At 31.2% G+C, this 23,785-nt stretch overlaps 4 protein-coding genes across 9 annotated transcripts; 2 read left to right on the forward strand and 2 right to left on the reverse strand.

The window, feature by feature from the left end:
• Positions 1-123: 123 nt before the first annotated feature.
• Positions 124-11,268, forward strand: LOC145976951 (protein phosphatase 1B). 4 transcript variants are annotated; one of them, XM_083108518.1, is made up of 7 exons: positions 126-513; positions 1,110-2,031; positions 2,409-2,526; positions 5,464-5,581; positions 6,224-6,278; positions 8,883-8,949; positions 10,666-11,267. In XM_083108518.1, exons 2-6 carry the CDS (start codon positions 1,219-1,221, stop codon positions 8,922-8,924), a joined length of 1,146 nt encoding a protein of 381 aa, XP_082964644.1. In that variant the 5' UTR covers positions 126-513; positions 1,110-1,218; the 3' UTR covers positions 8,925-8,949; positions 10,666-11,267. The 4 variants fall into 4 exon arrangements, with proteins under 4 accessions (XP_082964647.1, XP_082964644.1, XP_082964646.1 ...); XM_083108519.1 differs by lacking the exon at positions 126-513 and adding an exon at positions 598-1,013 and having other exon boundaries at positions 10,666-11,268; XM_083108520.1 differs by lacking the exon at positions 8,883-8,949 and having other exon boundaries at positions 127-513; positions 10,666-11,264.
• A 367-nt stretch (positions 11,269-11,635) lies between these two features.
• Atg14 (autophagy related protein 14) lies at positions 11,636-16,994 on the reverse strand. 2 transcript variants are annotated; one of them, XM_083108505.1, is made up of 9 exons: positions 16,145-16,994; positions 15,838-15,943; positions 15,473-15,554; positions 15,160-15,397; positions 14,840-15,030; positions 14,620-14,776; positions 14,219-14,395; positions 13,997-14,120; positions 11,636-13,885 (listed from the first exon to the last, which is right to left on the reverse strand). In XM_083108505.1, the coding sequence occupies exons 1-9, from the start codon at positions 16,342-16,344 to the stop codon at positions 13,724-13,726; spliced, it is 1,437 nt and encodes a 478-aa protein (XP_082964631.1). In that variant the 5' UTR covers positions 16,345-16,994; the 3' UTR covers positions 11,636-13,723. The 2 variants fall into 2 exon arrangements, with proteins under 2 accessions (XP_082964631.1, XP_082964630.1); XM_083108504.1 differs by having other exon boundaries at positions 13,982-14,120; positions 16,145-16,993.
• Positions 16,995-17,288: 294 nt separating this feature from the next.
• On the forward strand, positions 17,289-18,213 carry LOC145976956 (iron-sulfur cluster assembly 2 homolog, mitochondrial). Its single transcript, XM_083108530.1, has 3 exons — positions 17,289-17,468; positions 17,729-17,947; positions 18,021-18,213. The coding sequence occupies exons 1-3, from the start codon at positions 17,392-17,394 to the stop codon at positions 18,196-18,198; spliced, it is 474 nt and encodes a 157-aa protein (XP_082964656.1). The 5' UTR covers positions 17,289-17,391; the 3' UTR covers positions 18,199-18,213.
• Positions 18,214-19,273: 1,060 nt separating this feature from the next.
• On the reverse strand, positions 19,274-21,719 carry LOC145976949 (uncharacterized). Of its 2 annotated transcripts, none has more exons than XM_083108515.1 (5): positions 21,161-21,719; positions 20,178-21,029; positions 19,952-20,098; positions 19,617-19,850; positions 19,274-19,544 (listed from the first exon to the last, which is right to left on the reverse strand). In XM_083108515.1, the coding sequence occupies exons 1-5, from the start codon at positions 21,236-21,238 to the stop codon at positions 19,518-19,520; spliced, it is 1,338 nt and encodes a 445-aa protein (XP_082964641.1). In that variant the 5' UTR covers positions 21,239-21,719; the 3' UTR covers positions 19,274-19,517. The 2 variants fall into 2 exon arrangements, with proteins under 2 accessions (XP_082964641.1, XP_082964642.1); XM_083108516.1 differs by having other exon boundaries at positions 21,176-21,713.
• Positions 21,720-23,785: the final 2,066 nt, after the last annotated feature.

Genomic DNA, 23,785 nt, shown 5'->3' on the forward strand with positions numbered 1-23,785 from the left:
GGGTGTATGGCGTGGCTTATAAAACGAGATATCGGGCCGGGCTTGAACGGAAATCGCGCGGCGCCGATTGGCCGGCGGTGACGACCGCGCGCGGGCCGCTATTAATAAACCGGCGCATGCGCGCTACGTCGACCGCCGTGTGTATCCGCCATTCATGCGAGTCGATTTCGTTGTTTCTCTGTGTGTGCAGCAGCGGGCACGGGCACGAGCACGGGCACGGGCACGGGCCAGCCTGAGCGAGAGACGAGCCAACTGGAACGAGCGAGGCCGAGACGTGGTGTGTGACGGTCGACGTATATTCGCGCGATTCGAGGAAAACACGATGCGAGCGTGTTAGAGGTCCGGGAGGGATTTACTGCGACGTATCATCGCGGTGGAGCAGCAACGGGCGAGCAACGGCGAGGCAGCGGTAGTAGCATCATCAGCAGCAGCTTGTTGGAGCACGCGCCCCTCAAGTTTAGTACCTGAAGCGACCTGAAACGAGACGATGATACTCGGTCACGGTCCGCCGACGTAAGTCCTCCTCCGCTCGCGCGCGAGCGAGCGAGCGAGCAGCGTAAACTATTTTAAGTCGCGAAAATTCACCGCTGCCAAGTAAGCGGCTCGTCGGATATCCGAAACGTTGCGCGCTGTCCGCCGATATCCGGGCGATATCGCGCAAACCGCGTGAATAAAACGGAACCCGTGCGCGACCTCGTATATCGCTGCCCTCGCTTACGCGACGACGACGCGTGGCGTAAGCGATAGATTTGTACGCTCGCACCGGCGATAACGTACGCTGGCGCGTCCACATGCACGCACGCATCACGCACGCACGTTCTAAAAACGCGTCCGTGTCGTCTTCGCGGATGTTCTCGCCGCGTGCGTGTCGACTCGTCTCACCTCGGCCTTTATCGTTTGAACCTCGTACTCGTAATAGAATTTGCTCGACCCGCGTTATCGATATATTGTTGTTGTCATTGAACAGCGTTCGAATCTCTCTTTCAAGATCATCCTATAAAACACGCAACGTAGTTAGTTTATTTTATCCGTTCGAGATCTTGTCGAAAAGGCAATTGGCGGATTTACAATTTTATTTGTAAATAATATAATTGTGTTTTTAATTTTAGGTAAAAGCGAAACACAAGTGCCATTTTCAAGATCATTAGGAATGATGCTGATCAAATAATAGAGCAAAGAACAAGTTAATTATAATACAACAGATATTTGATAAGTAATATGGGGGCATTTTTGGATACTCCGAAAACAGAAAAGTGTAACGAACATGGTACTGGCAATGGCTTGCGATACGGAGTCGCCAGTATGCAGGGCTGGCGGATGGAAATGGAAGATGCTCACAGAGCGATTCCCTGTTTAGAGGGTGGTCTTTCAGATTGGAGCTATTTCGCAGTATTCGATGGCCATGCGGGTGCATTAGTATCGGCGCACAGTGCAGAGCACTTACTAGAATGTATAATGCAAACGGAGGAATTTAAGGCGGAGGATGTTATCCAAGGAATTCATTCCGGGTTTCTCAGACTCGACGACGAAATGAGGGATTTGCCCGAGATGAGTTCTGGCACGGACAAGTCCGGTTCTACCGCGGTGTGTGCATTTATATCACCCAAAAATATTTATATCGCCAACTGCGGCGACTCCCGAGCCGTACTCTGTAGATCTGGAATTCCAGTATTTTCGACGCGGGATCACAAGCCCGTCTTACCTGCCGAAAAGGAGAGAATTCAGAATGCAGGTGGTAGTGTAATGATCCAAAGAGTTAACGGATCTCTGGCTGTTTCCCGAGCGTTGGGTGATTATGAGTACAAAAATTTAAAAGATCGAGGCCCTTGTGAGCAGTTAGTGTCACCGGAACCCGAAATATTCGTGCGAGACAGGGACGATGAACACGACGAGTTTTTAGTTTTAGCATGTGATGGCATTTGGGATGTAATGAACAACGAAGATTTATGTAATTTTATACATTCGAGACTGCTACTAACTGATGATTTAGAAGCAGTTACCAATCTGGTTGTAGACACTTGTCTTTATAAGGTATGTAATTATGTTTTATGTATTTTATATATTAATTATTAATTTGTGTAATTAAAGTAGCTTGCTATTCTGTTAAATTAATAAATTTATGTTTAAATATATTTCAAGATTTTTTTGTGTGTTTTCAAATAATATCAAATAATTGATACGTTTGAATTATATATCAAACAGCACAAACTCTTATTTTTCTTTATCTAGTATGCGCTATACACTAATCCATATTTTTATTACAATTGCATATCACATTTATTACAATTGCAATTTTTGAATTGCGATTTTATACAAAAGATAAATATTGCATTACAATATTTTTTTGTAACAATTACAAAGTTTCTTATACAAGGATATATTTGAGCAAGTCTGAAATTTAATTACAGGGTAGCAGAGATAATATGAGTATAGTTCTGGTGACGTTCCCGGCTGCGCCAAAACCAAATCCCGAAGCACAGAGACAGGAGGCAGAGTTGGAAATGGCTATAGCAAGGAGAATTAAAGGTTCTTTAACTTTTCCATATTTCAATTCGTTATATTCTTTATGTTGTTGCATTAATTCAAGATCACAATGCCATACGCATCACAAACGTGATATAATAAATTAATACTTACTTTACTAGTATATAATGTAAGTATATAATGACAAATTCTTCTTCATGCATATTTCATGGAAACATGCAGAACATGAAGAATTTGATTAGTGCCAAATTGTAAAGAAGGATTTTCTTCAAGAGAAAGAAAATTGTGTAAAGACATTACTATTATCATGAAAGTTGTTACATGACAACTCTATTTTTAGCAATATAAATTCCCTCTTATTTTTAGAAATTCGTAATGCTGCAAATAAGCAGTTTAATAAAATTAAAATTTAAAAAATAGACCAATATATATTATAACAATTAAATAAGTGATTTTAAATAGTGCAATAGATTACAATATTTTACAAATATTTATAAGTAAATGTTATAGTAGATACTTAAAATTAGAGATTAGCAGAAAAATATTAGTATTATAGTATTATTAGAAAAATCATGATAATTATTACTGATAATTTGTTTTGTTTTTGGGTGATATATGGCGTATTCTAAAAATTAATATAAAAATTTCAAATATAGGATAATATTTTCAGCATCTTATAGATGCTTTACTCTAGTCTCTGATTAAAATTTTATTTTTTTAGAATAATCTGATATTTATAATCTGCATATCATATATGTGCCATAAAATGCAACCAGTATTATAAAAGAATCTTTTATAAAAAAGAGTCATAAAATATTTTCCAATCTTTTTAAGATGCACAGCAGTAATAACAATATGAATTTTAAAATATTGATACACACACATTAACTTTAATGGTCATTTTAAAACAAATATAAATGTTAAGGCTTGCACAATCGGTTGCACCAACTATATGTAACAATAACCACGCGATATGTGATTCCCTTTTTTTAACACATTGCACTTTGTGATTAATAAAGTTAATGTCTCGTGTGAGTGATATATCTGCCACATGAGGAAACACTTATAAAATAATGTTAATGTCTTATATCGTCTTGCGTGTTGATAAAAAGTGCATATCTGTTTTACCTTAATGACTTTGATCATGTTGCATCTGTTATTTTTTAATTTTCTATCATCTCTTTCCCAATATAAATATCTTGTCAAATTTTTGTAAAAAATTACATATTTAAAATATATGATACATATATAATATGAGAACAGATGCAATTATATATTTATATGCTTAAAGAAATTTCTTTGTTCAGATATCTTATATTATTAAAATTGTGCATACCTGACTAATGTAACATACATGTTTCAAATCTACTAATTAGTACTATATATAAACAAATATGAAAGCTATTAATGATGGCATTAAACGATATTGTGAAACATTTGTTTTCTAAATATTAATATTACTATAAAAATGCATAAATATTATAAAGCCTTAAAGTTATGAGTACAATTGCGTCATGAATATATATATATATATATATATATATATATATATATATATATATATATATATATATATATATATGATAATATAAAAATGTTATAAAAAATGCAAATTTATATGCATAAAAAGAGTATTTACAGTATTTTATCAAAACTATTTTATAATAACTTTACTTACTCCATACATGGTTGATTAAAAGTGTTGCATCAATGTTATATTTATGAATAAGCATAAAAATTTGTAAAATTTTACAATAAAATTCTCTAGGAAAGCTTACTGTAAAATTACACAAATTTTTGTGCTCTATTTATAATCAAACTAAATGTTTCATATAATTCTTTTGAAGACAAGAAATTAGTTTGTACTACAAAATGAGTATACATTATTTTGTCATGTATAATAAATAATATAAATACTAATAAACATAATAATAAATTACTAATAAACATACATAATGCGAAATTATTATTGCTAAGAGATGTGTTCCACCCTTGGAGTTGGTAAATTAATCTAAAATTAAATATATATACATCTAAGCAGAAACTGTGTTTTATATATAAGAGAAAGTTGTTCCTCTTGTTTTCTGTATTCCTCTTTTTAAAGTTCACCTAAACCATAAGGTAGGTGCAAATTTTCTTACGAGAATCTCTAACATTGTTTATATATTATATACTTTTGACATCTCTTTTTTATAACAATGCATTTCTTATGGAGGAACATTGTGTAAAAAAAATTTTTTTCTTTTTTTAACTAATACCCGTAATAACAGATACAATTCCAGAGGTGGACAATGTATACATCGACAAGCCTTTAGACTGTAAAATGTATCTACTTAAGACAAGAGTATATTTCCATAAGAAATGTAGTGTACATAATTTACTCTTCCAGTCCTAAGTAGATGCATGTACATGACATTATTATATTATATTATATTATATTATATTATATTTACATATTATATTGTATTTCTCGATATCTATTAATTATTTGATAGTTAATTGTATAATTTCTAAAAGCATTTTGACAAATTGCATGTATAAGAGTTATTATACAATAATATTATTATTATTAGTATTGTCACATAATTAACATATACAAGCATAGTTATTTTTTTATATAAATTGTCCCATTTATTCTGTACTTTAAGTCTACATATTATTAATAGAAATAAAAATGCACACTTATAATCACACATGAATGCGTAAAATGATGGCAGTTCTAATAGAAAACAGATAATTTACTACATTTAGAAAATTTTTGAAATATAAATATTGTATGCTCACTATATATTAAGCGCACTTTATTAAGCATATGTTTACATAACAGCTGCTATAATTGCACATAATTGCACATAATCTAAGAGAAACGCCTTATTATGTTATTAATATTGTATGTATGGTATCCTATATTTAAAATTTAAAATTTAATATTTTTTTAATGATGAGAATTATATAATATCTTTTTTTTTGTTTTTATAGAAATAGTCGCTCAAGAGGAGGATAAGAATGAATTTGACTATCTAAAAATGCTTGAACTTCTTAGAGGAAGTGACCAAGATTTCCCTTATCTCCCTCCAGGCGGTGGTCTTCATGCTAAGTGAGTAATACATTAAAACAATTTTTATAGTTATAAGAGCAATTTATATAATTATAATGTTTTTAAATGACAAATTCTCATGACATTAATTCAATTCTCTTAACATAGTCAATCATTGATAAGTGTTAAGTGTTAGTTTTTATACATATAATTAAAAATATAATTTTAATAATAGGAAAAATGAATCATACTTACATAATTTATATCCATACAGACACATATATTATTAATTATTTTCAAGAACTCAATACATATATACATACATACATACATACATACATACATAAATACACACACACACACACACACACACATATGTATATAGTATCCAGATACATACACATATAGACTAGAAACACACATTTTTATAGTAAAGAAAAATAATGAATTTTTTACTCTCTTTATGAGATCACTAGCGTTGCGACTAACGTTAGCGTTGCTACTATTAAATATAACAGAATAAACGGTCTTCTACCAATTTGGCTAGATTCCAGAATATAATTAGATTTCTGTCGTATGAGTCTAATAATTTTATATTTGACCTTGTCTCAATGTATTTGAATGTATATATTAGTACTTTACACGTACTATACGCGATTTTAAAGACATAAAATGACGTAATCTCATTTTTATTTCTTGCAGGCAACCCTTTATCGAGAAAGTGTTTCGAGAATTATGTCCCAGCAAAGCGTATAGTGTAAGTGTTGGATACATCCCTTTGGCATAACTAACCCTCGAGATCTTTTTCTATACTGCATCAAATGTACAATTACATAATAATAAGATATGTCCCATATTCATATAAAGATGCAGAGAACTTATCGAGAACACATTTATTTGAATAGTATCCATAAGGAAATCCTATCAATGTTAAAGAAAAAAAAATTACAATGTTATTCTATAAAGTCGTGAGTCTTGAAAGAACTAAGTTTGTGATAAGGCATATAATTAATAGATCCTTAAAGTAAACCACGATTGGCAACATAAATTAGTGAGTAAATCAATTAAATATTCAGTAAATTTTTATGAAATATTACATATACATACTTTTTTGTAAGAGTGTTTTTATCTATATTGTTTATTTATAAAGAGACTCATGCTATATACATAAAAATTTCCTTATCCTTTGCACTTTAATAATTGCAACAGCCGTTAAAACAATTTCTGGGAGTATATATTTATCTAAAGGATATATTTTTTTCTTTCAAAGATTATGAAGTTTAATTGTGTTAGAGGAAGAAATATATATATGGCTGAAACTTAAGTTCTGCATTGATAGTGAACATGCTTACTTAACTAAGTTCTATTACTTTATGCAAATTATTGATTTGCAGATTAAGCCAGTTAATAATTTTAATGGAATAATAGTACAAGTAAAATATCAATTACAGGGGACTAAGAATAATTATAAATGTCTATCTTTGTATTTAATTTTAATCCACACTATATTATTCTGAATTATATTTTATTTAGAGCATGAATGTGTCGAATAAACAAAACATCTTATATGCAGATACACGAAAATGTTTTTATAATTGATGGCATATTTCAAGAGAAAATGTAAAGTAGATTATATCGTTTACATGTAATCCCAATTGGTCAATGACCTTTTTTCATCATTTAACTATTTTCTTTTTTATATATTATTATCACTATTGCTGTGGATTTTATAAATTTCTTTTTTAATCAGGGAGTAAAGTATTTGTATATTATACAGTTATAAGCACACAGAGGGTTAAACAGATGCTATATTAAAAATTAGATGTACTGAAATAAAAATGGAAAATTAGATGATATAGAAAATAATGAAGGTGTAAGTGTGTTTTTTTAAAATATAAATATGTAAAAAAAGGTGTAGAGAGCATAATATGTTATTATGTATGCATTTATTTAAACATACTTTAAAAGTACGGTATCCCCGTAAATATTTAATCACTGTAAAATTTGCACAATAGAATAACTACTATACATTTTATACTGCTTGAATAGCTCTTTCACATATGCGAACCAAATTTAACATTATCAAGAATGTACTTTCCTCAACAACGTGTACAAAAACTTCTGTATTACAATACATACGTGATACATGATGAAGCGAGACTTTTATGAAAACTTAATAAGAATTCGGTAGAAGATTTCTGTCACCCTCTTGCCATGTTGATAAAAAGTGCATAATATTGCTATATATAATTATATATTTTTGTAGATCTAGGAAATATTAGCGCTCTCAGAATATACTTCTCTGTGATCGGTGTTTCCTACTCTTCATTTATAATCAGTTCTGAATGTTTATGGAACCATCAATCTAGTACACACACTTTCATACAGAATAGAGAAGAGTAGGAGAAAACTGATCATTTAGTTTTAAAAGTATCAGTCCTGTATATATGCAGAAAAAAATCTATCTGAGAAATTGTGTTGTACTGATATTTTCTTCAAGTAATTTAAAAGAGATGAATATAAACACACACACACACACACACACACACACACACACATATATATATATATATATATATATATAATAGCTAACAAGGGGGCCTTGAGTCTAGTTTCCTATAATATATTTCATAAATTACATAATTTGGCAATTTCGTCTCGCGATAGGTCAAAGGATGTTTTCTGTCTCTTTAATTAGTCTTTTATATTAAATATATACATAGAATAATAGATTTAATAACAACTTATAAAATGTATTGTAATTAATGTTTATTGTTTAATTATTGTGTAATATAAATTCGAAAATGTAATAAATGTATTATCAAACATATTGTATACAATTCAATCAATAGTAAAAACAACATAAATCTCGTATGTTTTAGCATTAATACATACATAAACAAAAAAATAGCTTTGTAAAAAATAGAATAATGCATATCAATCATTAACTCATTCATGTATGATTTTTATAATCACCCATATATATATATATATATATATATATATATATATATATATATATATATATATATATATATATATATGTATAGGAATACACATCCTTTGAAAAAAAAAATGGAAACTATACATCAAGGCCATCCTCATACATACGATGAAATATACTTGTACCAAAGTATATCACCGTTCTAGTTATGAAAAGAAATATCCTGAAACTAACAAAGTTAACACACAATATCTATTATCGTTTTAAAGTAATATATATTAGAAATAAAAAATATATAAAAATATGCAGAAGAATGCATTAACTCTATTTTTACTAACAATGTCTACTAAAAATGGAAATGTAAAGCTGTATCTCGCTGATATACTTTCAACTTTTTATTTCACATCTAATCGATAGGGCGTGGAAGTTCATGAGGTTTCACGTGATGACTCTTCTTAGACGGATGTTACTGAAACGCATCGAGGTGATAATCTCTGTATTTAATTATTTTCATCGAATTTAAACAACATCTCCCATTTACCATTATTAGCGTTAAGAGCAACCAATCTTGGATTATCCGAATAGGATGGCTCATCGTTAAAAGCTCAACGAATTTTCGCGCCTTGATAAAAAAAATGTTATTTCTTAATTTTCATATAAAATTAAATGATTAGATTTTCACAGGATTGCAGATATAAGTAAAGCTTTATAATTTTCTGAAACATTTGGAATTTATTTAGAAACATTATAGAGTATCTAGATTACGAATTTATAAAAAAAAAAATGGTTTGATAGCTGAGTATCTCTCTTTTTGCTGAGCTTTTGTGCCTCATCTAGTGACAATGACATAACGCCTGTATTAATGGTATATGTTTCCAATTCATATTGCAAACGATCTGTAGAAATATACAGATATGCTTTTAAATGAAGGATTAAATATATTTGATGGAAAAATATACAATCTTAATTTGATAGCAATTTTTCTAAACAATTATTGATCATTTACACAGTATTAACAATATTAATGTAAGCTACTTATTTCGTAGAAATTTGAATTAGAATTTTAACATGGGCTATCATTTTTTCTGTGTAGTAATAAACTTTTTTTTTACATATATAGTCCTATTCTGCACATCGAATATGATACACATTATTGAACTAAGTATTTTATGAAATTTAAAGGAATAACAACTACATGAATGAAATGGCAAACGTTCTTTACTGTAAAGAAACTTATGTGATTTGTACTTAATATGTTTATATACTTTCTTAATTTGTTATTTAATATATTATTTACTATATTTCGATATATTTGTACTCTACAGAATAGGACTATTGAAATAAAAGTTGTGTAAAATATATGTCTTCATAAAAACGAAAAGTAGTATTTTATTAATCTCATTGTTACATAGAATTATGTATTAATTAAGTTCAATTAACATTGTAATAGTTGGATAATTATATGATTACACTGATTTATTTTGTTGCGATATCATATATATAATTACAAATTTTATTATCGCAAGAAATTGTTTTAACATCGTATATCCTACTATTACAATCATTTTTTACCCTAATTGTGTTTATACAGTCGTTTAATTCTAAAATTTTGCATTTTGCAGAATTTAACTCTGGATAAATGACAGCCTTTTCATAATTCTCACCTCTTAGAATCCTTCATACAAGTGCTAGACAATCTGTACTTTGACAAAGAAAAAAATCCTCTTTTTAAATTTCTATTTTCAATTAGGTGATTCTCTTTTAATGAACAACATGATTATTTAATGATAATATTCATTAGAATTAAGAACTCTGAAAACTTAAGAAACTTAATCTGAAAATATTAAGCAAAATTTTAAATCTATTATTATTCGGTATTATATGATATTTTATAAATAAAAAAAGTTCTATAATGTTCTATAAATAAAAAATAATATTTTATAAGTAAAAAAAAGTGACATGTAAGTGATACGCGATTTTATGTTAAATTTTATTTTCTATTACGATATTGTGCATACAAATTTTTTCTATATGACACTGCCAAAGTTTACTCTTTTTGAAAATATCTAATATGAATGAAAAATATATGTATATTTAAAGACAGATAATGTTTAACTATTGTTATTTTTATCATATTCAATCTCTTCAAAAAGTTGTCTATGTGCAAAAATTAAAATAGTATATAATGATATGCTTACAGAAATCACAGAGCAGTTAGTGTATACAGTTTACGATTTCATACACGTAAAATTGCAATAGACTGGCCAGTCCGAAAGTGGTGAAAATGAGATATCTGTCGTCAAGAGAGTCATAGTGGAGTGCTACATGAGCAGAGACTGTGCAGAATTGGTAATTGAATAATTAAACATAGTTTATATTATTCAAAAATCATCTTACTACTACATCTAGTAAATGTACATTGTACAAAATATTTTTTTTTCTCTTTAACAAAAAAATATAAAAGATTTGAGAAATTTGTTTCAATATATCTCTCACAGATGTATAATTTTTAATGCTTTTATATATGAGTGATATTAATATTTAAAAATTTTCAATATGTGTATTTAATTTTTATTAAGTTTTATCCAGCCTCAACAAATGATCATAACAAATGAACATAGAGTTACTTTTGATTATTAAATTAGAAATTGTCCGTAAAATTAAAGATTAAAATTATTCCAATTTTGATATATATTCTCTTTTTGTGAAAATATATGTATGTACAATTTATATTCTCTCAATTGTTTTAAAAGTCTAAACTCTTGTCTTAAACATAGCGTAATTTAAATATATAAGCATGGTAAATATTTATTATATAACTGTAGAAATCAATTTACATATGTTCAATTAATTGCTGTACGCAATTGTATGCATAACAAACTCCAAAGAGCATAGTTAATTTTTTCTGTATCATATTTGTATCGCACTTCTTATGCAATCAAAAAAAATTCTATCGTAAATAAAAATAAACTTTTCGCTTTTTATATAAAAATAAAAAAAATGATGTCTATATATTCCTTTTTCCTTTTATATCAGATATTTGTTTAGCAACTTCTATTTTTTACAAGCGCTTTATTACTTTGTTTATTATGTATTTACTGTGAATTAGTACTTAGTAATACAGCATTTTATTTATACAGATGTATATTGAATATAATATACTACATATGTTACTTTTACATATTTATTCCAAAATATTGAAGAAGATACAAAAGATTTCTAAAATAGTATGGATATTACTATTATTGGTATATTTAAAAAGTATGAGATTTTTTATATTCATATTGATATATTACTTAAATATACAGCAATAACATTAAAAAAAGAACAAATTCTAGTTTATTCGAGGTATCACAATGCATCTTTGTTCAGATAAAACATAGCCATTTTATGAGATAATAAGATAAAAATTATATATTCGATCACACACGCACATCTACAATGCATATGCAATATATACTTATACTATTTTTAACATACTTTATTATTGTACATTTACAAAAGTGCGATTTAAATTGTTGCGCTGTAATTTAAAATTTGCTATTATCTAGTCCAATTTTAGCATCTAATCTCTGAAATGTATTCTGGTAACGCGTTTTTAATGCTATATGCAAGCAGTGATTACATTAAGAAATAAAATTATATATATATATATATATATATATATATATATATATATATATATATATATAGATAAATTTATATTTGTCAACATTCTAATATATTATGTGATTTGTAAAATGCCTTTTCTATCTGTCATATGTGTTATAAAATTTTATAACATTACTTAGAAAATTGGATATAAGCATAAGAAAATTGTAATATTGTAACGAATGAGTCTATTTATCTATCTGCAATGTCTTCTTTTTCATATATTCCATTTTCATGGTTTAAAAAATAATTTGAGAATGTTGATAGTATCAATGTTGCATAAAAAGCATATTTTTATTATAATTAGGAAATGGATTACACCTATGTTTGTGTTGCTTTCAATTGTCAATAAATCAACTATCTTCATCTTGGCCTTTTCGCAATATTGGATGACCCAATATAAGTTACTATTTCCTTATCTAAAAAAATATGAAGCTTAATTCAATGTGTTATATAAAAATAAAAGAGAATTATTGTAGACTAATTGGGCTAAATTAAATTAGTATTTTTAACTATCTATCTATTTTGTAGAATTGTGTGCTAGAATATCTAGTGGATGATTACATATCCCACAATGACCACAATACTATTTACACTATGCTCTCATTTTAATATACTTAATGTAATCAAATCCAATTAACATAATATGCTTTATAATACTTATGTTATTAAGTATGAAATGTTTAACAAATCTTATTTTTATGCTAAATGGTAGAAAATATAAACAATGTTATACAATAGTCACTCATAATAAATAATATAATGGATGTGTTGTCCACAGTAATACCAAAATATTTTAGCATTCATATTTGATGTATATCAAATAAATACATTAATTTTTATTTCGTATTATTTAATAACAAATATGTTATTGCAATTAAAATTCTTTGCTACCAAAGATAGCAAAATACTGGACACAATCTCACAGATGCTCGGATTATTTATTATAGATTCCAATATCGGCTACATTAAAAACGGGTCATCCGAAATATAAAAAATATATTAATAACATATTTTTAAGAATTATAGGGAAGTATATCTCTTTTGTATGAATATATAATCACATCAAATGCGGTGAGCATAGAAAAGGCAGTCATTGCACACTCTCATATATTCTATCATAACAAATTCTATAAGAGTACATATTTGTGCTAATTAATATGCATCCTGTTTTGTATAGACCATAAACATCCACTTTAATATATCACAATCTAAACTATTATATTTGTGGTGCATTGAAATATATAAAATGTCCATAAATTTATATATTAAACAGTCGTATATATATTTACTAATCCTCTTCTATTTACTTTAGTTTTGAATTAAGTTAGATATCTCAGATCTAACAAAATCTGTCACAGCATATATTTGAACTACTTTAAATGTCACATGTAAGTCAGGAAAAGTCATGTATAATATTTACATCCTGCTTTTGCATTATATCTGCCGCCTCTCATGACATATAAATATTATATAAATACCGCCATCATGTTTTGAAGTATTTCTCCAGAATTTGTTCTCTCTTTGATTTAAAGAATTCAAAATATAATGTGAATGTATATACAGAAAAAAGCTTATATATATATGTACTGATTGAAAGATAAAAATTATTTATTAGTCCAACCTCGCCAAATCGAGGCGATACTAGCTGCTGCACTTGTTACCAAGCCACCAGCAACACTCTGATGCACTTGCATACTAGCAGCTTGTTGATTAACCATTGCACCAGAAGTAGGTACTGCCATTTCGGGACAAGCGATACTTGGTACCTGTTTATATATATAATGCCACGAATATATCTCATGAAAATACTCCATAATTATATTTTATAATTGCAATCTGTTATATACGTGTATATAACTTACAGAAGTATGACTTACAGCTTCCCATCCCCAACATAAATCTTCTTCATCAGAAGCTGAGTCATCACTATTCTCCAAATCAGGAATTAATTGACTATGAAGTTGTGCTATTATGGATGGATCAACTTCCATTGGTCCAACTCTAATATATAATACATAAACATATCACGATTAGTAAACATTTATAAACTTGTGTTGCTTTATTTTTAAGGATAAAGTAAAATTATTATTATAGATTACCTTCCCAGATCACTAATTTCGGTATTGAGCAAATGCATCAAGTTTTGCAATGTATGCATGGGATGTAAAACTTCTATATCAGTATTTTGTGTAAAACATAAATGTAATACATTACTATTTAGCCTTGCTACTTTTCTAGCAAATTTTTGGTCCGACAATTCATTTCCACAAAACTCTCTGAAAAAACATAATGTAGAGATGAAGAAAAGTTTGTAGATGTTGTAAATATTTAAGTATAAATCAGTATTTTTCCATACTGATAAAAATTTCATGTTTGGGTGTGTCTGATAAAAAATTGATATCTGGATAAAAAAGTGTTCAATACTAATGAATGTTCACACAAATGAAAAAATATATATATATATGTAAGCAGCTTATATAATTCTTTTAATAATACATACCCACAAGTAACTTTGTACGGTAATTTTACATTAACATAATAGGCAAGAACATTAACCAATTGTGTAGCATAAGTTAAAGCAGCACTAATATTATATGCTGGATTGTGCATCGCATTTTCTTTATTTCCACCTGGCACACCATCTTTATTTGCTGCAACTAAAGAAACATATTTATATTTATGTGTAATGTCATTAATCATAGGAATAATCACAAAATTACCCCAAAGAGAATAAGCACTATAATCTCCCATTGCTGGCAACGTTGGTTCAACTATACAATGATGGATTTCTAAAGAGTTCTCTTTCTCACTTATCCATCTGCCGCGTACGTATGATGTACCTGATGCATCTGCTAATGCACTAGTAACAATGTCTGAAGTGGTACTGTCACTATCTTCACTGCTGCACAAACTATAAACAAAATTTATAACATTAACATATATTTCAAAAGAATGTATTTATAGCAATTTTATGTAAGCTTTAATAAAGACAATCATATCTTAGAATGTATTTTTTTATTTAAGTGGGCTTTAAATATACCTTTTATTTGGTTGGACCTTAGATAATGGGAAAATGTATTGAATTAATTGCTTGGCAGCAGTTCTGATAACTTTCTTTAGTTGTTCCCTTTTTCTGTCCACAGCTTCTTTCTGTTTTTCCTGTTTAACTTTCAAACCATTAACATAGCGATGTAGTTTTTCTATTCTGTCCTCATGCCTTGGCACTCGTAGAGTCAACTGAGAATTGACATCTTTCAGAATGTTCAAACGTTGATTACCTATAATATAATTGAAAATTAAGTAATTAATACAACAAATATTTAGCACAAATATCATCGATTAACGAGACTCACCTTTATTGATGCTCTGCCTTGTCTCATTTACTAGGGACTGAAGTAGTCTCACTCTTTCTTTACATACGTTTATATCACAAATCTAAAATTAACCAGTTAACACATGAAATGTTGCATTACCAAGTTAATTTTTGTTATTTTGAAAAGATGTTTCAATTGAAAATATAAATGCACATACATATGTTCAAATTACATGACAAAAATGCTTGTAACAGCTTTTATTTAATTATTTAAAAAAAACCAACTGCCTGAGAAACTTCTTTATGGTCACATAATAAAATACATCTATAAGCAATAATCCATTCTTTTATATATATAAAAAAAAAACGTTAATTAATCATTTGTCTTATTTTTGCACACAGTACCAGCTTATCTCTTTGTTTATGCCTCTCAAGAGCCTTCATGCACTTTTCCTCCAATTGAGCTCTAGCAGCTTTCAGTCGTACGAGTCGCATTTGCTTATCTGCGAACCTAATAAATAACATCATCAATAATTATAACCGCAGCCAGTGCGTATTTCAAACTTCGACGTCGCTACTATACATCGTCCGTATTGTCAAAAACGCGCTCCGAAAATTATACGAAACTAGGCTAATTCGCTCGAACTCTACAGACGCAAAAGAATAAAACGAATTGCCTCGTCACGAAATCGCAAAAAGTGGCGAGACCCACCGTTCCGAGTAGACGGTGTTCGAGTGTATAAAATCGCCGTTCTGGACACACTGGCGGCAATAAAAAATCCGACGGCTGTTATGGCACAACGGGCACTTGAGCAGATTCATGCTCAGACGGCTGGACGCGTCCTCCAGCTCGGACGAGAGCTGAAAGTCCGCGGGAGCCGTGCACGAGCCGTCGGAGCTACTCGTCGCCATAACCAACAACGACAGCAGCAACGAGAAAACAATTGGCCTTCCACCTTGTCCACCGACTGCCTTCTTGTGTTGTGTTGTGCCTCATCAGCTGATCCACTGTATATACTCTCGCGCGCCGTCGCTGTCGTCGCGCCGCGCGACCCTCCTCTTCTCTTGACGTAATGTTCTTTGTTCTGCGCTCTCTCTCTGTCTCTCTCTTATTTTCCCTCGATATTTAGCCTCTCTCTTTCATACTCGTGTCACGCGCGCCAGATATTCCGCGATTGTCGTCTAACCACCTCAGGAACCTCGCATCCCATTCTGCGACGTATCGTCGCAATATCTCTCTTATCTTCTTCTTTCTCAGAAGTCTATGCGTTCACGAGATACCGTGCTCTCTCTCCATTTCGCTTTTTATTTCATTTCCTTCTCTTCTAATTCACTTCCCATTTTTCTCAATTCTATATATTTATTTTCGCTTGTTAATGTCATTGTTATAAAGAAAGTTTTCAATGATATATCGATTGGATCAATCAAATATCCGTCACTAAATGAGTTTTCAGAGCTCTTTGACGTTGAATCCGTCGAGTGCGAATGAGATCTGAGCGTGCGTATTCAAATATATTGCGTTTGATTAAAATAGAATTGGAACTTGTCCAACGATTCACGCTAACGGAGCGTGCTCGGTCGAAATAAGAACCGCGGAGAGAAAAATGCGATTGACGCGAAACGTCAGCACGCGAAAGTGGCGCGAAAAATAAATAATAGATTTACTTTTTCCAACTGTCCAATTAGAACGCTCGTCGTAGGTTTTATCGGAATTAATACGTTACGAATGGTTCGTACGAATATCGAGTGAAATTTGATTGTCCAATTGGCCAATTCAAAATAGGAATGCCTGATTTGTCAATTGTTCCAGGCAATGATACGATTGGCTGTGGCCGTTTGCAATGTGATTTGAAATGGGATGCTCATAGAATACCTCTGCTTGTGGATAAGTCTATCGACGGCAAAATTTAGAACAGTCTTCTCTCTGTTAGAACAAACTCAACAGCTGATGTCAAAAACATGGCGAAATTGACACATGTTGTGTGGGGTCTGTCTTCAAATTTTGCCGCAAATCGGTATTTTTCTCGATTATTGACGTGAGTAGAATTTAAATTTTTTCGTTGCCATATATTTAATTTCACATACCGCGAAGTAGTTTTACATAATATTTAATTCTTTATATTTTATGTATGCTTCGGAAACATGACACAATTTGCAATTATATATATCATTCTAATAAAAATAATAAGCAAAAAAGCACACACACACACACACACATATATAACTAATATTAAATTAAAAATAACCATAATATATGTATAATATTAATATTAAACAAATTATGATATATTTATAGTCCATGGTACAATATATCTGTAGTCACATCATCTCGAGAAACGTCAACAAATGCTGCTGTCAAAGCTGAAGACGATTTAATTATCAGTGAGAGTTGTGTAAAGCGCTTAAAGGAAATAGCAAGCGATGGTACATGTTTGAGAGTAATAGTGGAAGGTGGTGGTTGTTCCGGATTTCAATATAAGTTTAATTTAGATCCAAACATACAAGAAGATGACAAGTATGTATCACAAATATCTAATGTGTAAATAATGATGATTAATATTATAGAAATATTATTTTTTGCATTGCAGAGTATTTCAAAAAGATGGTACTAAAGTAATTATAGATTCGACATCATTAGAATATGTGAAGGGATCAACAATAGAATACCACACAGAATTAATACGATCTGCCTTTAGGATAACAAATAATCCACTAGCTGAACAGGGATGTAGTTGTGGTGCTAGCTTTGCTATTAAAATGGAATAAATTATTATAAATGTATTTATTTATATTACATTATTTCATAAAAGAATTAATTTATAACATAATGTAAATTTAAATTTCCATGTTACTGACAGACAAGATTAATTATATTTTATTTATATAATTAACACAAAGCAATACAATTGCTTTGGCTTACAATAATTTTATCACAACACCTACTATAAACAGTAGCTGTACATATTTCTCATATCTCTTTTAATACAATGAAGAATAGATTACAATTTACAATGGCAGGTGTTAAATTGCACATGCCTGTCTTGTACAAATGATACTAATATATATATATATATATATATATATATATATACACAGGGTGTCCCTGAATGGTCTGTACAAACTTTGTGAATAAGTTCCAGGGACCTAAACAAGCAGAAAATGTCCCATAAACATGGGGTCGGAAACGCTTGCTTCTGGAGTTACGACGGTTCGAAGTTTTCCTGCAATAGCTGGAGAAATTATCATGTCAAATCGCATAGGTGTTACAAAACTGTGTTTATTTATTTCCTCGGTTTTGCCACGGACATAACACTTGCTATAGCAAATGCTCGAAATGGCCTCTGTTAGATTCCAAGGAAGCTTGTGCAAGTGTACTGTCCTGTTATGTCCGTGGCAAAACCGAGGAAATAAATAAACACAGTTTTGTAACACCTATGCGATTTGACGTGATAATTTCTCCAGCTATTGCAGGAAAACTTCGAACCGTCATAACTTCAGAAGCAAGCGTTTCCGACCCCATGTTTATGGGACATTTTCTGCTTGTTTAGGTCCCTGGAACTTATTCACAAAGTTTGTACAGACCATTTAGGGACACCCTGTGTATGTGTATATATATGTGTATATATATATGTATTATATATATATATATATATATATATATATATATATATATATATATATATATATATATACTAGTATTTTTATCATTAATAAATTTAGATTGTATAAATTATCCTATATCAGTTGATTACTGTAAATAAGTATGAGCAAATAAGAATAATCGTTGTACATATTTAACATAGAAGTAAAGTTAGACTTATAAGCATTTATAAAAAGAACATTATCAGTAAATTTTTATTTTGATCTCATAAATAATGTAACATCGAGTTAGAGAGCTCTTTATCGTGCGAGCTGAAGATACGAAGTATGCACAAAAATTCATAAATCTCTGCTTTAATAGATACGAGCTGTATATATATGTATATATATATATATACATGATAATTATATTTATCAATGATCGATTAAATCATACTGTGCTGATGGAATGTGTCAATGATTGTTCTTTGCAATTCTGATCTGGATCACTTTTGTTTTCCTTTCTTACTATTCTGAAAAATTACATCTTTCATTAAATGCTATTACAAGATTACATCTTTTGTATCTTGTATACACATTTATACCTTATTAGCTAGTTCAAATTTCAATTGCTGTATCTCCTCTGTTTGGCAGATAAGTTTTTCATTCATGTTGGCAAGATGTTCGCTCATGGTATTGAGCTGTATCTTGTAATTTCCCTCTTGCATTTCTTTTTCCTTTTGTAAACCATTATAATTAGAAAGTGTCTCTAATAGCGCTGTTTCACATTTCTCTCTCTTGGATTCACTTGTATCTAATTGCACATGCATAACTTCGCTCTAAAATACAAAGAACAAATGTGTATAGATAACATTACACGAGAAAAGTAGAAAATATTCGTTTACTCTTTAGAAATAAGATTTAAAATATATCTTATTACATTTGCAGCCATAGCCAAGTTTTTTATATGACAGACATGTTTTTCATTGGTTAATCTTTCAATTTCCCCTAAAAAATAATCCCTAATCTTTAATTCACGAGATTCGATTTCTTCTGGTAACGCAAAAGGTGCACTCAATTTGCCAATCTGTCAACAAGTCAATAATCTTAAGTAATAAAATATATACATACATATATTAAAAATAATAGAATATACATAATAATACCATATTATATATTTCCACAGGTTTCAATGCGTCATTATCAATTTGGGAAGTTGCTCCAGCTTTATTTTGTTCTAATTCATCATATTTTATCTTGAGTATATGATATTGAGCTTTCAAATGATTAATTTCTTTTTCTAAGTCACATGATTTTGTATAGAAAAATTCATTACTTTCTTCTTGTGACTTTTGCGGCTTTCCTTCTCCAAGTGATTTCGATGATCTACGCGAAGCAGATGGCGAAGAGAATGGCGATGGCTCTGTTTGACGATGATTTGAGAGTATTCCTCTCGCATCAAAATCGAAACCATCGCGTCTACCTTCATTACTAGACCACGATACAGTTTCTTCCTGTTTCTGTTTATCATTTAATTTCCTCTGCAAGTCATTTCTCTCTCTTTCTAACTTATCTATAGTGCTTTGAAACTGACACTCTGATTCTACTTTAGACTTTTCGCTATAATCGACTTTGTATTCTAACTGTTGTATTCTCTCGTACAAACTTTCAATTTCGCTATCTTTATCACTAATCTGTGATAATAATTGAGCATTCTCCACTATCTTCTTCTGAAATTCTTCGTCTAAGATATTGTTTGGCGGCGGTGGAGGAATTTGACTATTGTTTTCCGGCACTTTGCTCTTACCTTTCTTAGACTTATTCTGTGCCTTATCAAGTTCCTCCTGCAGCACAGTTATACGCTTTGTCAATTGCTGATTACGAAATGTCAAACTATCTATTTCCTGCTCGGCTCTACGAAGTTCCACTTCCCTCTCCTTCAAATGATTCCGAATATCCGTGTTACGTGCTTGTTCCTCTATCACAGCCTTTTTCAGAACATTCGCTTGCGCACGAATCTGCAAATAAGATCACTCTCTTTGTACGACAAACAATTATGAATAAATAAAAACGTACGCGGCGATAAAACATCGAAAAATGACCATGTGCATCGTGAAAATCTATCAAAATCTGTTACAATCTGTCTTACGAGAATGTCGCTCACTTTCGAGTATTCCGTGGCGATTTTCTGATACTTTGTCTGCAGCTGACCGTTGACACCCTCCATACCTTCCTATCCCCCAACCTACGCGTCTCGTTAACGCGCCCCGTCTATTCCGCTGCGTATTATTATTATTGATGACACCCGGACATCGTTCACGAGACTTTCGGATATTGCGCTCGCGTCGCCGGGACACGCATCGCGCATTCCTGATGGTGTCGGTGTCGGTGTCGTCGGCTTATCGACTGGTCGATCTCGGGACGATTATGATAAAGCCGCTAGATCGGCGAAATCGTATCCCGCACTCCATCCAACACGCAACGCGGCCTCGTAAGGAGCGCACACACTAAACGCATTCGTGCACTCCAATAAAACGCCCCCAACCGCGATACGCGCCCTATCGAATCATACCGAATCCCGACGTGCGCCAAGTCAACGTCACTTGTCAAGAACGCGCGCAAGCAGACGGAAGCTGGCTCTTAATATACGTCTGTATCATATACTTTCAAATAAATCGGACGATTCGCCCGATATCGTATCGGCCGCGTCTGTCTTGTCGCCGGGAATTGCGTTATTATCAGTTTTATTACGCAGTTGTAACGAATGGTAATCACGCGAGAGATAAGGGAATTTAAATAGAATGACAGGTACATATTTATGATAAGAAAGAGAGAGAGAAACATGACTTTAAATAACTTAAATAACCCACGAGAAAAAAAAATTAAATAATTGTAATCATTTATTTATACTTGCTATATTTGTTTATTTGCTTGTGTCACGTAAAATATTATCCCAGTTTCTTATTTCTCTCGTAGGTTTTTTTTTTCGATTTTATCAATGAAACATAATTATTATTACTTTACTATCTTCTTAATAATTATTATTATTCACGAGAAATTTATTATTTTCTTGTTCTTATATTACTAACTAAAGAAGACAAGAAAAAATTCTAAAAATTTACTTATTAAGTATGCATTAGTTTGTACACAAGCGTATAGTATTTAATAAAAAATCTAATATATAATTTTATATTTAATAAATATTTTATTTAATAAAAAATTTAATATATAATTAATTTAAATAAAATCGAAATAATTTATTTCACGTACGTACACTTTACCGAGGGATATCGATAACTGCGCGAATTATGTATCCGACCGCGCGATAATCGATACCGAAACTGGCCACGAGATAGCGCGTAAGGTATAGTTACGCGCCGCACTTCAAGATGGTGATATTGACAAAGTTCAGTGGTGTACGTTGAATTATTTATCCTTCCCTCGCGTGTGTTTTCTTGATATCGCGAAACAATCGAACGAACATTGGACACTTTCGAACAAGTATCACACGTCTCTATAATCGACTTGTCAAATCGTGTGTCGAGAGGCAACTATTATTGCGATCGTCCTGGATATTTTTACAAGGTAAGGAATCGTTCGATTTTGAACGGTCTGACGTCAAACGATATACGTTTGCGACGAGAATTCAGAATCTCTTGTTAAAATAAAGACATGTTATACGCATAAATTTGCATAAATTTAAGTAACGTGGTGATATTGTACTGATTTAATACATATAATATTGTTACAGACGCTTTTATTTCGCTTGGCGCGAAAATCGGGCTTCGTCGCGAATGCGCGATGATACGAGTCAAAATGTTAAAACGCGTCTCCCTCGCGTTTGCATTTTTTGTCTTCCCTCCCCCTCCCTCCCTCTTTCGTTCCCAGCGCGCCTATTATTCTCGTTTCTTTTTCAGCGAAGGACGACGCGACGTATTTGTCGACGGATACAGCGGGTCTTCCATCCTGCTGTCTCTTCCCCGCCGCCTCTCTCTCTCAACATGCCCTCTATCCGCCGAGTACAACCCCGTTCGTCGGAAGTAAGAGCCTCGTCGAAAGAGAGTCAGCAGTTGCGAGGGTGAGTCTTCGTTTTCTTTTCTCCTCCTCTCCTTCGTCTCCCCGAGATACGTTTACGTATATCTGCGCATTAGTCACGCTCGTTGGAGCCTCTTTCTTAGGGAATCTTCATCCCGAACGCGCGCCGCATTAAGTAGCTTGCTATATCCTCCCCCTCCCGTCTCTGTATTACGGGAGTGTTCGTGCGTTACGCAATCCGTGCAATTTGCATGATTATCGGCGACGATTCTGTCATCTCTTCCTAATTAACATGGCAAAACAACACGATGAAACGTCTCGAGATACCTAATTACAAAGAAATATTGGTTTAAAAAAGTTGTTAAAGATTATGTAAAAACGTACATTATATTTATATGTACATTATATTTATTTTATTACTTATTTATTTATTATAATCCGTGCAATTTGCATGATTATCGGCGACGATTCTGTCATCTCTTCCTAATTAGCATGGCAAAACAACACGATGAAACGTCTCGAGATATCTAATTACAAAGAAATATCGGTTTAAAAAAGTTGTTAAAGATTATGTAAAAACGTACATTATATTTATATGTACATTATATTTATTTTATTACTTATTTATTTATTATAATCCGTGCAATTTGCATGATTATCGGCGACGATTCTGTCATCTTTTCCTAATTAGCATGGCAAAACAACACGATGAAACGTCTCGAGATACCTAATTACAAAG

Source organism: Camponotus vicinus, unplaced genomic scaffold (assembly GCF_025532165.1).
Source record: "Camponotus vicinus isolate PSW18456_S1 unplaced genomic scaffold, iyCamVici1.0 SCAF_9, whole genome shotgun sequence".
NCBI classification, from domain to species: domain Eukaryota; kingdom Metazoa; phylum Arthropoda; class Insecta; order Hymenoptera; family Formicidae; genus Camponotus; species Camponotus vicinus.

What these genes read in the sequence shown, in the direction of transcription:
- LOC145976951 (XM_083108518.1), top strand. Translation starts at nt 1,219, where the DNA reads ATGGGGGCATTTTTGGATACTCCGAAAACAGAAAAGTGTAACGAACAT. An exon ending in TAGACACTTGTCTTTATAAG is followed by an intron (nt 2,032 to 2,408) that starts GTATGTAATTAT and finishes ATTTAATTACAG; the next exon opens with GGTAGCAGAGATAATATGAG. An exon ending in GTCCCAGCAAAGCGTATAGT is followed by an intron (nt 6,279 to 8,882) that starts GTAAGTGTTGGA and finishes TCTAATCGATAG; the next exon opens with GGCGTGGAAGTTCATGAGGT.
- Atg14 (XM_083108504.1), bottom strand. Translation starts at nt 16,344, where the DNA reads ATGGCGACGAGTAGCTCCGACGGCTCGTGCACGGCTCCCGCGGACTTT. An exon ending in AAGGCAGAGCATCAATAAAG is followed by an intron (nt 15,398 to 15,472) that starts GTGAGTCTCGTT and finishes ATTATATTATAG; the next exon opens with GTAATCAACGTTTGAACATT. An exon ending in AAGCTGTAAGTCATACTTCT is followed by an intron (nt 13,886 to 13,981) that starts GTAAGTTATATA and finishes ATATATAAACAG; the next exon opens with GTACCAAGTATCGCTTGTCC.
- LOC145976956 (XM_083108530.1), top strand. Translation starts at nt 17,392, where the DNA reads ATGGCGAAATTGACACATGTTGTGTGGGGTCTGTCTTCAAATTTTGCC. An exon ending in TATTTTTCTCGATTATTGAC is followed by an intron (nt 17,469 to 17,728) that starts GTGAGTAGAATT and finishes ATATATTTATAG; the next exon opens with TCCATGGTACAATATATCTG. An exon ending in AACATACAAGAAGATGACAA is followed by an intron (nt 17,948 to 18,020) that starts GTATGTATCACA and finishes TTTGCATTGCAG; the next exon opens with AGTATTTCAAAAAGATGGTA.
- LOC145976949 (XM_083108515.1), bottom strand. Translation starts at nt 21,238, where the DNA reads ATGGAGGGTGTCAACGGTCAGCTGCAGACAAAGTATCAGAAAATCGCC. An exon ending in ACTTGGCTATGGCTGCAAAT is followed by an intron (nt 19,851 to 19,951) that starts GTAATAAGATAT and finishes TTTGTATTTTAG; the next exon opens with AGCGAAGTTATGCATGTGCA. An exon ending in AATTTGAACTAGCTAATAAG is followed by an intron (nt 19,545 to 19,616) that starts GTATAAATGTGT and finishes GTAATTTTTCAG; the next exon opens with AATAGTAAGAAAGGAAAACA.